This window comes from Camelus ferus, chromosome 34, assembly GCF_009834535.1.
Source record: "Camelus ferus isolate YT-003-E chromosome 34, BCGSAC_Cfer_1.0, whole genome shotgun sequence".
NCBI classification, from domain to species: Eukaryota; Metazoa; Chordata; class Mammalia; order Artiodactyla; family Camelidae; genus Camelus; species Camelus ferus.
In genome coordinates this window covers 15,856,790-15,872,753 of record NC_045729.1, presented here as the reverse complement: position 1 = coordinate 15,872,753, position 15,964 = coordinate 15,856,790, and the positions used below count along the sequence as shown (strand labels likewise).

Sequence of the window (15,964 nt, the reverse complement as noted above, 5' to 3'; positions counted from 1 at the left end):
TGTGGTATGAAATACGGTTTTTTCCTCAACTAGTAAATATCATTTAAAAATTTTTTGAATAGTACCTTTTTTTTTATTAGTCTCGTTTATGGATGTCTCTTTGTTGCTGGTGGCAGCATGGGGCGTGGGGCAGTGGAAGGAAACTTAAAACTGTTCCGGCTTTGGCCATTGGGAGCTCTTTTAGGTTGTCTCCAGGAGCCTTTACACATGCCAAATGTAGAATAAGACATTTCTCTAAGGATCCCTGGTTCCTTTTATTGGTATCCAGAAATCGAAATATGGGTGTTGGTGTCCCTTACTTTTTAACATGTTCTCTCAGGAAGGGAAGATGCCTGAAAAGAAATGGTTTCATCTTCAAGTTAAGTCAAACCCTCCACCTGGCAGGGGAGGGTATAGCTTAGTGGTAGAGTGCATTTGGGGTCCTGGGTTCAATCCCCAGGACCTCTGTTGAAAGACAAATAAATAAACCTAATTACTTCCCCAAAAAATAATGTTTAAAGATTTGTTTTAAAGTCTACAAGGTAAAGATGGGAGAGGCATTCGCATGCTCAGGGAAAAGATGGTTTTTTTAAGGGTGTATCACAATTAGAAATAAATAAATACTAAAAATGGAGATACTGTGAACATTCTGAAATGGGGAGAAATTTATATAGAAGTATAGCTAAGAATTCGAATTCTGGAGTCAGCTCTTTTAGATGTGTGTCCATTGGGAAATTATTGTTCATGCTCTAACCCTCATCAGCTATAACAGGGTAAGGATATCTCATCTTGTTTTATGAAAAGTAAATGAGAGAATTCAGTTAAAGTAGTTTATCACAGCACTGGTCATATAGTTGCTATAAATGTTAGTTTAGAATCAACTAACATAATACTATCTAAGGTTAAAGGATTTAACCATTTATGTTATCTCTGAGAAGACAAGCACCACGTCTATTTGGCTAAACTCAACACCTAGCAAAATATCTGATACGTAGTAACTATTAACAAATATTCTTTGTATGAACTATTGAAGGATGAATTTTGAAGTGATTCTTAAATTTTAGCTTGATTTATTATAAAGGACAGTAGGGACAGAAAATGGATGACAGTGGATTTTAAAGGGACATGCAGTTTCCCGATGCAGATGGGTGAGAGTCAACTCAGACAGTGAAGGGAAGGCAATCCAACGTTGGATGTGTTGACTAAATTTCCAGAACTTCGGTTTCTTTACATATAAATGGTAGTTAACTTCAGAGCATAGCTTAAGGATCATATGAAATAAGATTTTAAAACATTTTCCCGTATAAGAGAGTGCCATATAAATGTAAAGTACTTTTATTAAGTATTTTCCCCCAAGTTGAAACTCGATTTATCTGTCACTGTTCTTTTGGAACATGTAAATGCCATAAGGAAACACACTGTAAAGAGCTGTCCATGGAGTTAAGAACAATGATGATTTTTCTCTTATCCTAATGGAGACTGTTGTAGCAGGTACTTCAACAAGGGCGTTTTCTTCGTAGAGGGTAGACTCAGTAGGTAAAAGGAACCATTTTTATCGACCTAATGAGAGAAATTGATCAGAGAATCAGTGGGAATTGGCGCATTGGGTTTAATGGCTCATCACATAGCACTGAAGGAATCTGCAAAGCCTTACACAATTTGGGGAATGTTAAGTGTGGCTGGAGGATTAAGTAGCTGAGGAAGGATGAGACCTAAGAAATGAGATCTAGGGTCTGGATGAGGGTAAAAATTAGGGAAGGGTTGCAGAAGGACCCAGAGTGTGTGGCTAATCTCGTGTGAAGTGCACTTACTACTGTATTGTCTGAGAATGGTCACTTGGACAATGGGAAACAAATGAAATATACAGCACATTGACTATAGATAAGTGAGTAACCAGGAAGACGTATTTAGAGCGCGTGTGTAAAGGACTCAGAAAGGGACGGAAGGCGCAAGAGGCACCTGGTTCTCTTATTTAGTCCAACACTAAATATCCTTATGTACCAGGGGCACTCAACATCCATCACTCTTAAATTGACCATCCATTGGTGACACCCATTCCAACCCATGTATTCTCCGCAAGTAGTGAAAATAAATTCCCCAGCTGCTCGTCAAGCTACGGAGAGCTGCTTTTGTGGCCAGGAGTATGTGCCCTCGATGTGTCTGACAGAGGGGGCCAGCGTGATTGCGTCCAGGGACATTCCTTCTGCCCTGATTCACTCTTGTATTCTCATCCTCAGTCCTTGGTCATTGTAACCCCATCATGCATTCGAGAGATGATCGAATGAACGTTGCTACCCATTCTACCCGACCTGAGACCCTATCCTGAGGGCATTAGTGTGACCCATCTCATGCCCCATGCTTTGTGCCAGGTGAGTTTTAATTAATTTAATACGACCCTAGCATCTCAGTCTGATCGGTGAGCTTTTCTGATCGCTAGCTTGCTTGGGAGTTACACTTGGAGGTAGTGCTACTTTGCATTAAAGTAACTTCCCAGGCATTTAACCTTTTAAAATTCTCAAGGACACTTTCTCCCAGGACTCCAGGGTTTACATCCACCACCCAGGAACCGGGTCACTCGCCACCAGCTGCTGCTGCTTTACAATCTGGTTTCACTTCAACCTCACACCGAGGAAGCTATTCAAATGCCTACACGTCGGTATCCTTAGTTGAACTAACTTCCTGTGTCAGGAGCTTTTGTCGGCCCCAACTGCTTCTTTATTTAACAAATTCCCTTTATCTCCCACTTGAGGCAAAGCTCTCTTGGCCCCGGGGGGGCATGCAGTATTGACTAAGGGCCCTCCCCACCTCCCGCCTCTGTCTGGCAGCTGTCGGCCTTTACCTTTGGGTCTGAAGTTTTATCCCTGTGGACACCAAGTTTTCTGAATAGTAGGATTATTCAGAACAGGATGAAATTTGTCCTTTACCCTAAGAATTGGCTGCTTGAAATTCACTAAGCAAGGTCTACACTCCTCCCACCTCTGGGCTTTGAATCCAGTCTCTGGAATTCAGAAAACCCAGGCCGATTCAACCTATGTGCTTCTGTCCTTCAGACACAAACTGAAATGGAGATCCATGCTGAAAATCAAGACACCCTGAATTTTAAAAGCCAAAATATAATAAAGTAACTAGAATATGACACTAGAAGTAACAGCCACCTCCTTTGGGGAGGAGGATGGAGAGGGCAAGATTTTCGTATGGAAGGGATGTGTAAAGGATGGGAGAGGCTGGCAGGTGGATTTATTTCCTTTTCGTCTTATCTCCTTCTGTTAGACTGGTTTATTTTTTTTTTTCAGTTCTAATTTTTTATTGACTTGTAGTTGATTTACGATGTTAGTTTCAGATGTACAGCCAAGAGATTCAGTTATACATATACATATATATATTTTACGATTTTTTTCCATTACAGCTCATTACAAGAAATTGAATATAGTTCCTTATACCACAGAGTAGGTCTTCACTGTTTATCTATTTTATATGTATCTATTGTATATCTATTAATTCCAAACTCCTAATTTATCCCACCCCCCAATACTAGTTTATATTCTTGGTGATGGCTTTAAATTGCTATTGTTAATGGCAACATAATTTATAGCGGCAAATTAACCAAAACAAATAAATACATTTGTACTATGTAATATTATACAGCAATTACCACTATACAGTAATTAAATTCTCTGATATGGAAAGATACCTTAAGTAGAAAAAGTGAGTTGCAGAATAAATTGCATAATATAATCCCATCTTTGGATAGGAAAAACGAGTTATAATTCTATATATGTCATATATATGCATGAAAATGTCTGGAAAGACATGGAAGGTAGCAGTGATTTTAAAAGGTTGACTTTATGTAATGATCTTTTCTCTCTCTCTCTTTTTTTAAATGGAATAGCAAAAGTCACACTGAGATCTTAGGAAGAACCAAAAAAACAATCCTTTCCCTAGTTCAACTACCTACCTGAACTGCATTTTATTCTTCTTATCAGAAATTTTTTGATAGAGAATATTTGAGGAAGAAACCATTTCAAGCTTGGCTAATATATTTAAAGGAAAATAGGGAATCTTAACCGTTCTTGAGTGTACTTGGCAATTTTTAACGTGTATGTCAATTTAGGTATATCTCAGATGGATATATCTCTAAATTCTGACATGCAGAGGTTGAAAAATATAATGCTAAGTGAAAAAAAGTAGCTTTCAGGAGAGAATGTATGGTATAATCCTGTTACAAGGTATTAACAGTCCATTAAAATTCACATATAAAAAAACCACCCATATTACATATACCAAAACACCTATATACTAAATTGTTAATAGTTTATCACTGAATAGATACAATTACTAGACTCACTTCATTATATATTTCTCTGTTGCTTAAATTTGTTTTTAATAGTAAGATTCTTTTAGTTTTGCAATCAAAAGATCCAAACTTTAAAGATTAAATTTTTAAAGACTTTGGTTCCTTGATGGTTGTGGATTTTGCTGTCCTCTGCCTTAGGTTTTTTTTTTTTACCTTTAATATCTGCCTATTGGGTATAATAAACAATAGATGAATGGCATTTCCTTAAGTGGCTAATTTCCAAAAGCAAATAAAATGATCAGAACTCCATCTCTCTTCCGCTTTCAACTTTTTTCCTTCTTCTCCCTTCTCTTGCTTGCTTCCTGGGTTCTCCAGTGTCTTGCATGATGCTTTACACATAACAGGTACTCCTCTTATTTCTGGCATTCTAATAAACCCTCCTTAACTATTCCTTGCCTATTCCCAAGGTCTTATAGCTGAACTTAATCCAAAGCAAAGACAAGGTTGTCAAAAATTGTTACAGGGCACAGCTCTGTTCCGGAGAGCGAAATTTGGAGTTTCCTGGGCTCACATCACTTTGTAATAGCTATTTTCCCAAGTTTCTAGGCCATTTAGTTCACCATTTAGTTATTTCCTCAAATTTGTTGTCAATTCATCATCTACAATTGTTTAGGGCCAAGAATTTTGTAAAAGTAAAGTGACATATCTTTAAAAAAAATTCTACTTTAATCTCTTCTAATTTTTCCTAAAAATATAAGTGAAAAGCCAGGGAGTAACAGTGAGAGCCTGTTTTCAAAAGTCACACTCAAATCTGCTTGAATTCAAGACTAAAAAGTGCTGACTTAGAGTGATTTCATGCATTAATTTATTTGTTCCATCAGTGCTTTCTGTTCCCATTATTCACTCGGTTCATAATATGTTTGGCACAAAACTCAGATGTCTCTGCCAGTTGAAAAAAAGAATATTGTGTTGCACTTAGGTCTTGGCAGAAATTAATTATCCGTGGCTTCTTTTTGTCAAATGTCTAGATAATCGGGTCGGATAGCATTATAGAGCAACATTGGAAAACTAGGGGAACCACGAAGGAAATGACTAGGGAAATGCTCCGGCTGTTCCCTTTTCTCAGCATCTCCTCCGCTGCTTCAGGAGGCTGGAGGTTTCCATGGAGCAGGGCAGAGTGGTGAATGAATGGGCTCCCAATCAGATCAACTTGGGGCAAGCCAGGATGGGAAAAGGTCAGTGAGAAAAAGACCGGGATTGTTCACAGATGCCTGCCTAGCTCCTTCTAAGATGAGAAAAATTTACCAGAAAAAAAAGAATCTATTTCAAACTAGCCTTAGAATTTACTTCTATATTGGCCTATGATCCCGTTTTTTTTTTTAATGTTAAACATGAATTGATTCAAACATTAAAACAGTGCATTAAATTGTGCTTTGTAGTTGGTCTCCACATTTAAAATGTCCTAAAAAATAAAAGCTGGGAGAGGGGGAAGGTATAGTTCAAGGGGTAAAGTGTATGCCTAGCATGCAGGAGGTCCTGAGTTCAATCCCCAGCACCTCCTCTTAAAAAAAAACAAACCTAGTTAACTACCCCCCAGCAGAAAAAGAAAAGCTGGCTTTTAAAAATAGGCTTATTTCAACATAGTGCTTTGTTCTGGAGGAAGAGCAGTCACAGGACATTTCGTAGGTGAATTACAGGGGAAGATTCCAATTAGTCAGCCAACCCCCCCTCCTCCCTTAGCTTCCTCTGCTTTCCAGTATTTGCCTCCCCTCCCAGCTGCCCTTCATTTAGCCTTTTACAAACCTAAGAGCTCTCATTTATCGCTTCTTTGCTCCAGATCTTCCAGACATGGCAGTCTTCTTTAACTGCAAGTAACCACACATCTTGTTTCAGTATCACACATACAAGGAGGAGGTAACGTTTGTCCAGGTTTAATTAACTAATCAGTCACCTAGCACTGTGTACTGGTTACCTTTCCTTGACTCACTCTTAAGACAGCAGTCTCCTCAATGGCTTGAAAGATTTCAGTTAAATTTTTCCCCCCATATCAAAAAATATTCCCATGTTTAGTCAAATTTTTATTAATTGAACCACTGGGTGTAATCAGGGTAGAGACAACTAAAGGTAAAATGGATGTTTTATTTATTTGTACGTAAACTTATAAACCAACCAGCCAAACTGGGTACCATTATCATGATGTGCAAAATACAAAACATCTTTCTACAAAATACTAGCATGATGAACAAATTAGGGTTGAAATAAAACAGCAAAAGGGGCAGAGGAAGTCAGTGAGGTGCACTGTAGCATAACCTTCACCTTAACTCAACTGGGTCTTCACAAGTAAAGCCTCCTCAACTCAGAAAATAAGAACAGTCCTTCCCCACACATCTTTGTATTTCTGCTCCCTATTCTTGAAGTCAGATTCTACATCCTAAAGATATCCAAAAACTAGTTATTCTATCTAGTCGTCTATAACAAGAACTTTTATCATGTCTGCAGAAGCCACTGCCACTGGAACCTCTTTGATTAGACTCCAGTCCTACCCTCTCACCCTCCCAAATTGACACAAAGTCATCATGAAACACAGGCTATCAAGGCAGAGATACAGAACTCTAAAAGAAAAAGCCTAGAAAAGGAATACAGTCACTGAGACTGAATGACTTAACCATTGTCACACATCTTCAGGCTGCATGTTCATGGAGTAACTGGGGAATAAATCCATGATCTGCTGCTGGGGACTGACATACTTAGCAGCTTGCTGTATTACATTATGGCTTTCCCCAGCACTTTCCAAGGCGGCCTCCAAATCACTGAAAGGAGAGTTTTGCTGGAGCTGGATGTGGGGCTGCAGGAATTCCTCGACACAGTTGCTGAACTGACTGTTCCAGGCCTGGTTGTTCCAAGTCTGGTTATTCCAGGCTTGGGGGCACCAGGGCTGACTGTTCCAGGAGTGACTGCCCCAAGACTGGCTGTTCCAGGTCTGGCTGTTCCAAGTTGGGCTATTCCAGGTCTGGTTACCCCACATGGGAAGGTTTCCGGAAGTATTCGCCAGGCATCCTTGGTGGTAAGAATAGAGGCCCGGGTATTCTGTGGTTGCTGAGCCCTTTTGAAAGAGAAGGATGGATTAACTGAAAAGGTACAAGGAAAAAAACCAGAATTGTCTGTGGTTGGGATTGTATGCTTGAGCGATGGGCAAGTCCTTGTTAGGAAGAGCAGGAAAATGTTTCCTGGTACCTGAGTCACGCTGCTGCTGTTCCTTGGCCAGTTGTTCTTCTGCCACCGCTTACATTTCATTCTCTGGTTCTGGAACCAGGTCTTAACCTGCAGGGAAAAGGTAACAGGAAGCATAAAATACTAGTAATGCAGGATGTACTAGGGATCAAGGAATTTTTCTTCCTGACAGCTACAACTATCTCAGGCTCAGGGACAGAATTTTCGCTTCTGCAGTCCTTTCTTAAATCTTGAATCTATGTGTGAATTTCAAGCCCCTCAAATCCTTTGGCTGCTTTTTGTTTAATAAACCTAATCAGTGAGAGATGAACTGCAAGTTCACATTTAAACGTCTGTTCATCTTCCTTTTCATGGGATTCACCTATGCCGTGAGTCCCAGTTAAAGGTAATTTGTTTGTAATAAAAAGCACCCCCCATAAGCACATTTATGTTTAATGTGATAATGATATTTTAACTCAAGAAATACAAACATACCACAAGGACAACTATTTAGAAAATATCAAATTATACTACAGCACAGAAAAAACTAAAATTTCCAGGTGATTTATAAATGGAGTTGGAAAATGAGATCACAGAAGTAGAAGGCATGTATATAAAATAAGATCATGGAATAGAGAAGGAAGGACTCTCTACGTATGGGACCAGTGATAGAAAACCATAGCATCTGACTGATTAAAATGGCCAATTAATATATGAAAAGTGATTCAACTCATTAGTAATCGAATGTACATAGATGAAAACAAAACATGCAATTTTTATTTGAATGAGAACCAGTGTTGGCTAGGGACTCCCCTACCCTGGAAGATAGGAATATATACTTCCTTTGATTAAGGAAAAATTGGAAACATTTTTTACAGCTTTGGTTTATGCAACAAGGGAAAAGTATTTAAATAAATTAGGACACATGCATACAATAGAATATGTAGTGAAAGAAAGATGGTCACAAAACATATTACAAAAAGATTCCATTTTTCTATTAAAAAGTTAACTTATTTGTTGGGGTGCATAAACAGTATCTAGAAATTAGCCTTATTTATGTATTTATTTATTGCAGAGGGGAGATAATTAGGTTTATTTATTTAGTTTTTTGATGGAGGTACTGGGGATTGAACCAAGGACCTCATGCATGTTAAGCAGGCACTCTACTACTTGAGAAACTAGCCTTATTTTTATTGCTTATTGCTTTGACAACAAGGCAACCCTACCTGTTTGTAGCTAAGGTTCAGGATGTTGGAAAGTTCTTGCATCTGCTGGAGGCTGAGGTATTTCTGCCTCTGGAATCTGTCATTGAGCACACACAGCTGGGTCTGGGAGAACACGGTTCTGACCTTCTGTTTCTTGACCTGGACCTTCTCTTCCTGCTTCTCTGTGCTGCTCTCTGCAGAAGTGGGCAGTGGTTTTACTCTGGGGCTGGTGGAAGAATCAGGGCTGTCCTGAATAAGCAGATCCATGGAGGAAGGAAGAGGAGAGACTGTTGGGAATAAAACAACACTTTCCTCTAAAACTTCAAATATTAAAAAATTGCTTTCAAAACACAATGAAAGTCCTTACAACCTCAGAGCTAGGTAGTAAGTAATAAACTTATTCTTAAGTGTTCTGAACACTTGGCTAACCTTGTGCAATGTCATTTTACATATAATGGACAAGACTGATATTAAGTATTGCTGGGAAGCTGGTGGGATTCAGACCTCTATGCCAGCCACTGCTTTGAGCCAGCTGACGGTCAGGAGCCCATACCACGGCTGTTCTTAATTCCCACCCACTGTGTCCCTCCGTGTAACTTCCTTTTGTACCTAAATCAACACCTACTTAATTTTGAAAACGGATGATCCAGATTCTGGAGACCTGTAAAACCAACAGTTGACTGCCCAGTTCTAATGCCAGGACTAGCAGGAAATGTGAATTCTGATCAGCTGTTTCAATCCAGACTTTGTTTTCATGAGCTCTGTGATCTCATCCAAAATTAGCCCTTCCTCCTAGATGGAGTTTTTTTCTTTTGTTTGCTGTGTCAATCGGGCCAACTAATCATAGGTTTTGTTTTTTTTTTAATTGAAGTATAGTTGATGTATAATATAATGGAAATTACAGGTGTACAGTATGGTGAGAGTCACAATTTTTGAAGGTAATACTCCATTTATAGTTGTTATAAAATACTTGATACACTCCTCAGGTTGTACAATATGTCTCATAGAGTTTCTTCACTGATTAAAATGAAGTAACAGAAATTGAAAATTTAAAAACAGCAACAAAAACAGGGGGAGGATATAGCTCAAGTGCTAAAGCACATGCTTAGCAAGCATGAGGTCCTGGGTTCAATCCCCAGTGCCTCCTCTAAAAATAAATACATAAACCTAATTACCTCCCCACTCCCCACCAAAAAACATATATTAAAAACAACAAAATGAGTTAACAGGTAAAAATTGTCTAGTACATGTCCTGGTATATATTGACTTTGTAACTGAAATTTTATTTCCTGTATTACCTAGATTTATTTGCAGAGGTATTCCCAGTGCTCAACTCCAATTCCACCCTAGTCATGGAACAAATAGGCTTTAAAAGGCAAAAATACATACTTCATGCTTCTTGCAAGTAGATCTAATAAGAAAAGTCCTTGACTAATTGCTAAGTGAAGTGTGTTCTAGAAATTATGATACTAACTATATAAAATAGATAAAAAACAAATTTCTTCTGTATAGCAGAGGGAACTATATTCAGTATCTTATGGTCACTTATAATGAACAAGAATATATGTATGTATATGTATAACTGAAACACTATGCTGTACACCAGAAATTGACAGAACACTATAAACTAACTATACTTAAATTAAAAAAAGAAATTATACAAACTCGCAGTTGGTTTGCTATGAAGGACATGCCGAGCTCCCAAGCTATTTCTCTCAAAATCCAAATTTGTGTTTTCAACGTTTGAAATTATAAAAGGACATTAACACAAAGTTTAGGAAAATAGGGGAACATCCATTGAACAGTCAAATATAGCAGTTATTCTGTTGACTTATTCCTTATCCACAACTTAAGTTTTACAGTTGTAATCCTAAGTGTAAGTAGTTTTTAGGCTATTTTTTACCATAAATGTTAAAAATGGCATTCCTGGGTAAAGGTTGGTTTACCTTTCTTACTTTTAACAACTACTGCCAAATTGATTTCCGAAAAAAACTGGTGCTGGCTTTACATTATCTGAGCAGCCTTCATACTCTCATTATCAGTTAGAAGCCCAAGTACTGGAGTACAGATTCTGAAGCCAAACTAGAGTTCAAATCTGAGCTCTCGCCAGTTTGTTTGACTGTTAGCATATTAAACCTTCTGCAAAGATCTGTAAAATGGGGTGAACACTTCCTTGGGATTTAGGAAACTTAAGCATGGCAGGTGCTCACAAACTCAGCTGCCCAGTAACACCCTGGCACCCAAAGGTTAGCAGAAGAGCCGACTGCCACTGCAGCGGGAAGGGAAGGCACTTCTCCGAGGTGCGCTTCACGTCCTTAGCGATGCCACTTCTGGCGCTCCTTGAATAGACAAGCCAAAAAGGTGGTGCTCACCTCCCCTCCCCGCCAGCGGTGATGTTGTGACTTCGGGCTCAGTGGTAACATTTACTGCTGCTGCGTGTCCGGAACGACCTTAATTAAGATTGATACATCAGCATAGTCATCACAGCACGTTTATGCTTCCACAGCACCTATGCACACAAGCTCAGATGTACAGTATACAGTTGAGCTGCCAAGTCCCCTGTCCCTCGTCTCAGTGCACAGCGCCTGACGCCTGGGACACAGGGGAAAGGCATGACCCCAACAAGTTTCAGTTGAAAAAGAAGTGTCAGGAGGATTAATAGACAAAGACACCTGCTTCCATGGATGGGGTGTACCCGCTCAAGAGGGAAACAGATGGCTCTTACCCCCTTCCCGTCCTTCTCTTCCCCTGAAGGAACTTAGTCTCTCAAGGATTCAGGACTTTCTTACCAGTCTCCGTGTCGGCTGTCTCAGCAGATGACATCTGCAAGGATGTGTAATCTTCTTCAGGCCCATAAGGCTCAGGCATTGGTGAAGTCTCCCTAGAATTGGATGCTTCGGGGCAAAGCAGGCTTTGGGGACAATCGGCGTCGGCGCTCATGTTGTTGAGATGAAGAAGGGGGGAAAAACACCAAAGAGCTAGATGGTAGGAAAGGTCCAGGTTCAGGTATCCAGGTAGAAGAGCTTAGGGAAAGATAAAGAGCTCCAGGTGGAAAAGAATCACACAGATGGGATAGGGGTGGGGGCGTCACCTTTGCCGTGAAAGGAGCCCACTGGCCCAATCTAGCAAAATGAGGAAACTTTGGAGGCTCTAGGTTTATAAGGAAGGCTCAGCCATACTTAGACCCGCCCTCTTGGCAGCCCCACGCCCACACACACCCTTGCGAATTCCCAGTTAATCCCGTCTGCCAGTCTCCCCAAGGCCATTGTGATGCAGAAGGTGGCTGCTGAGAACCCAGACTGGGTGGGGAACTGGCAAACTGGGGCCACAGAACCTGGAAACAGAGTAAACCCAGCAGCTAAATGCTTCTAGATTCACCGTGTTTCCACCTTTTAAAATCAAAGATGTACCTCCAATTCCTGAGGCTACGTAAAGTGATGGAAACTCCCACGGGGACAATTAATTTCTAGACTGGACCTCAGAACAATTAATTTCTAGACCTCAGGGTCTCAAAATCAAGCTAGTTACGGCAAACTTCAACTAGCTCCATTTTCCTCTTGGATTCACCCACAGGTCACAGTAAAACACATTGAATGTTAAGGCATTAGTTGATGTTCAAGATAGTACATGTTTTCAACTCCCACTTTACTTCTTTCTGGCTTTTTAACTTTCAGAAAGACCAGCAAGTCCTTTCAGCAGGACCATTGCCTTGCTTTTAGCAAAAGCCAGAGGAAAGGACCTGCGGACGCAGGACACTGGGTGCCCCGTTAATCATTATACATACCCCATCACTTTGGAAGATTTTTAATTGGTTTTTATCTTGGCTCAGCCACTTAAATAAGTCCCAGTGTCCTCATCTGTGAATAGGGATGAAAGTACCTTCTCTGCGTTGTAAGAATCAATGAAAATAAAGTGCCAAATAACTAGTAACATTTGACATGGCAGGGATCTACAAAGAGTGGCTGTTAATAAAAATTCTTTCAGGATTCTATGCCCATGACCTCTAAGTTTGAAATTACCTTTTTTTTTTTTTTGGTGATTTTTATTCTAATCCAGAATGAAAGCACCACCTTCTTATTTTACCAGGGACATTAGTAGATTACTAGAGATAAAATCATAAAATGTATTGACCTGTAAACCAAGCCAATTGAAAAGAGGGAGAAAAAGGAGAGTATTCCCTAAGCAGTTGATATTCCTGTAACGGACTTGCCAAAATGTTTGTGGTGGGTTCATTTCAGGAACAGTGTTTGCCTTCCCGTCTAGCCCTCCTTCCCAAGCGGTTATCTTCTTCCCTCTTGTCTTTTTTCCCCTCTGGCTCTTTTTCAAATTAGCTTTTCCTTCTCTGACCTGGCAATCCTGTCAGTCCTTCAGCCGCACTCCATCCTCACTCTGTCTTTTTCTCCCCTGCTCTGGTTTGTCACCAAAGGAACAGTTTTTAGAATTGGGTTCCAGCACTAACGTATTTATGGACAAAAGGTAGCAACAGTCCATGGCGTTCAATTTTCCACCCCATCTCCAAATTCAACATTCAAGAATCCTAAGGTTTCTTCTTCTTTTCCAACCCCCCCATCCCTAAAAAATAAACCCTTAGCAAATTCCAATTATATATTTTTCTGAGATACAGTTCTTGACTAATCACTGCATGCACTCCGGCTGCTCAGGTCTCCACCTGCTGGCTTTGCTCCCACACAAGCTGAGTTTTGCTCACAGAACCAACTTGCAGGCAGAGGAGGATTGCTGGGTCCAAACAAGGGGATGAAATTCGATGTAACCTTTGCTTTGTCTTCTCACACCACCATTCTGGAGGGGGAAAGAGTTTGGAATAGGGGTGTCCAGGAGAGGGTGGGTGGAGTACACTGTGCTTCAGGCAGATCAGCTCTGTTTCATTAGAAATAGAACATGATTTCTTTAAAAAAGGGAATGTGAGGTGATGGATGTGAAACTAGATTTGCGGTGGTGATCATTTTGCAGCGTATGCATACATGAGATCATTACGCTGCACACCTTAAACTAATACAATGTTGTATGTCAATTACATCTCGATAAAACGGGGAACATAGACTTAAAAGGACAGAAACCAGACTTCCTGGCTCTCAACACAGTTTGGAAAATGAGAACAGTCAAGGCCACCAAATACTTTGGTTTGCCTGCAGCTCTCTAAACTGCAGGTATGGGAAGTTTTGTTCTTTGCTGATGGGGGTCTTTGCAGGAAAGCCTGGGATGAATTCACCCCATCCCCCCACCGGTGTCCCATTGTATCCGGGGTGAGAGCCTCCGGAGTGAAAGACCGAAGGCCAGGGGCTGGTAGCTGGAAGGCAGGCTTGCTACATTCTTTGCTCAGGAAAGCAATTTGAATGGGGCTGAGAATGCCTCAGAAGCTATCAGAGACCTTGGGTTAGCGGGGGTGGGCTGTGTGGGTGGAGGAGGGGCGTGTTATAATGTGCCAGAGTCCAGAGTCTCAAATGCAAAAGTGATTCAGTAAAATCCCTGATTTCAAATTTTACTGTCCTAAGAGCAACGTCTGGGAAGGGGAAGAAGAAGAAGGGGAAAAAAAAAAAAAAAGCTGACTATTAGAAAGGAAAAGTATTTTACAGATATTATTTATTCCATATTTATAGATAAAAGATACACTTCGGGCCACACAATCTTTTGGGAGGGGGCCAAGGGAATTAGGTTTTTACTTATCTGTTTATTTATTTTTAATGGAGGTACTGGGGATTGAACCCAGGACCTTGTGCATGCCAAGCATGTGCTCTACCATTTGAGCTATACCCTACCCCGTGACCGTGGGTAGTTTTAAAAAAACCTTAATTTTTGAATTAAATCTCCTCCTCTCATCAGTTTACACTTTCCTGGTGTCCCCCTTACTAACCCAGTGGTTCTCTCAGTCTCCCTTCTAGTTCTTCCTCACCCTTCGTATATCTAAAACTTAGTGTTCCAAAGTTTATTCTCAAACCTCGTCTCTGCCTACATTTCCTACCTTGGTGATCTCATCCTGTGTTATGACTTTAAATATCATCTACATGCTTTTGTCTTTCAAATATTTGTGTTTACCCCAGACCTGTTTCCCAAACTCTGGTCTCATATTCCCAACTGCCTGCTTAACACCTTCACTTGGATTTCTAATTAGCATCACAGAAGTAATATTTCACAGATAGAAGTCTCAGTGTTCCTCCCTACACGGGTTCCTGCATCTCAGTGTATGACAGTTCCATCTTTCTAGTTCCTCAGGGCAAAATCCTAAAGCCACCTTTGTTCACTAATGCCGTCAAAATATGTCAGAATCCAATTGCTTCTTTTAGTTTTTTTCTCCACCTGTTTCCTTTTCCCATTGTTTGAGTGAGTTTTTGCTCAGCACACGGACTAGGGCTTAGAAAACCAGCAGAGTGGCAAGAAATAGTTATTTCTTTTAAGGAACACGTGTTAATTTTGTTATTGCCTGGGTCACAGGAAAGCTGGGGGCTTGAAATTACCTGCATCCTGAGACAAAAGAGTACGGTTACGTGGGCATGTCTGCTAGCCCGAGCAGTACTTGGCCTTTTCTCAGTATCTCCGAAGCTATGATGGCTCCCCACACCATCATTTATTGCTTGGGTTATTCCAATAGCCTCCCAACTAGTCTTCCGATCTGCACCCTAGCCTTCAGGCTATAATCTAGTCTCCACACATTGGCTGGAATGATTTTTTTTTTTTCTTAAAAAAAGAAGACGTGTTGCATGAAGCTACTCCTGTGCTCACAATCCTGTTTTAGCTTTGTCACATTCAGAGTAACGAGTCGAGTCAGTGTACCGAATTCCTAAGCCCTCTTCTGGCCTTGCACTTGACCTCTGTCTTGTGCCCTTCTGTTCTCTCTTATCCCCATGAAGCCAGCCTCCCTGCTGATCCTGGAACAAGCCAGGAAAGCTGCGGAATCAGGGCTTTTGCCCTTAGTTTTATCTCTCTCTGATCAGTTTCTCCCCTAGAAATATAACCAGCTTAATCTCCCTCTTCCTTTAAATCTTTACTGTTGCCTTCTCAGTAATGTCTTCCCTTCTCTAGCCTTCTCCACTTGTTTTTTTTTCATAGCACTTATCATCTTGCTTAATATATATTCTCTTCATCATCACCCATCATCGTATTTTACCTCCCCACTACCAATAAAATATAAATTCTAGGACGGCAATTATTTGAATTTTTGTCTGTTTTCCCTGTTTGTCTGTAGCATTTCCAGCCCTGGAAGAGTGTGGTCCATAGGCCGGCATCATCAGCATCACTTGGGAACTGTTGGGGACAGAAA

General features: G+C 40.4%; 1 protein-coding gene across 1 annotated transcript; it reads right to left on the bottom strand.

Annotated features, from left to right (window-relative positions):
- Positions 1–6,157: 6,157 nt before the first annotated feature.
- NANOG (Nanog homeobox) lies at positions 6,158–11,132 on the bottom strand. The gene is made up of 4 exons (XM_032473451.1): positions 11,061–11,132; positions 8,710–8,975; positions 7,508–7,594; positions 6,158–7,376 (listed from the first exon to the last, which is right to left on the bottom strand). Exons 2-4 carry the CDS (start codon positions 8,953–8,955, stop codon positions 6,945–6,947), a joined length of 765 nt encoding a protein of 254 aa, XP_032329342.1. The 5' UTR covers positions 8,956–8,975; positions 11,061–11,132; the 3' UTR covers positions 6,158–6,944.
- Between the last annotated feature and the right edge of the window lie 4,832 nt (positions 11,133–15,964).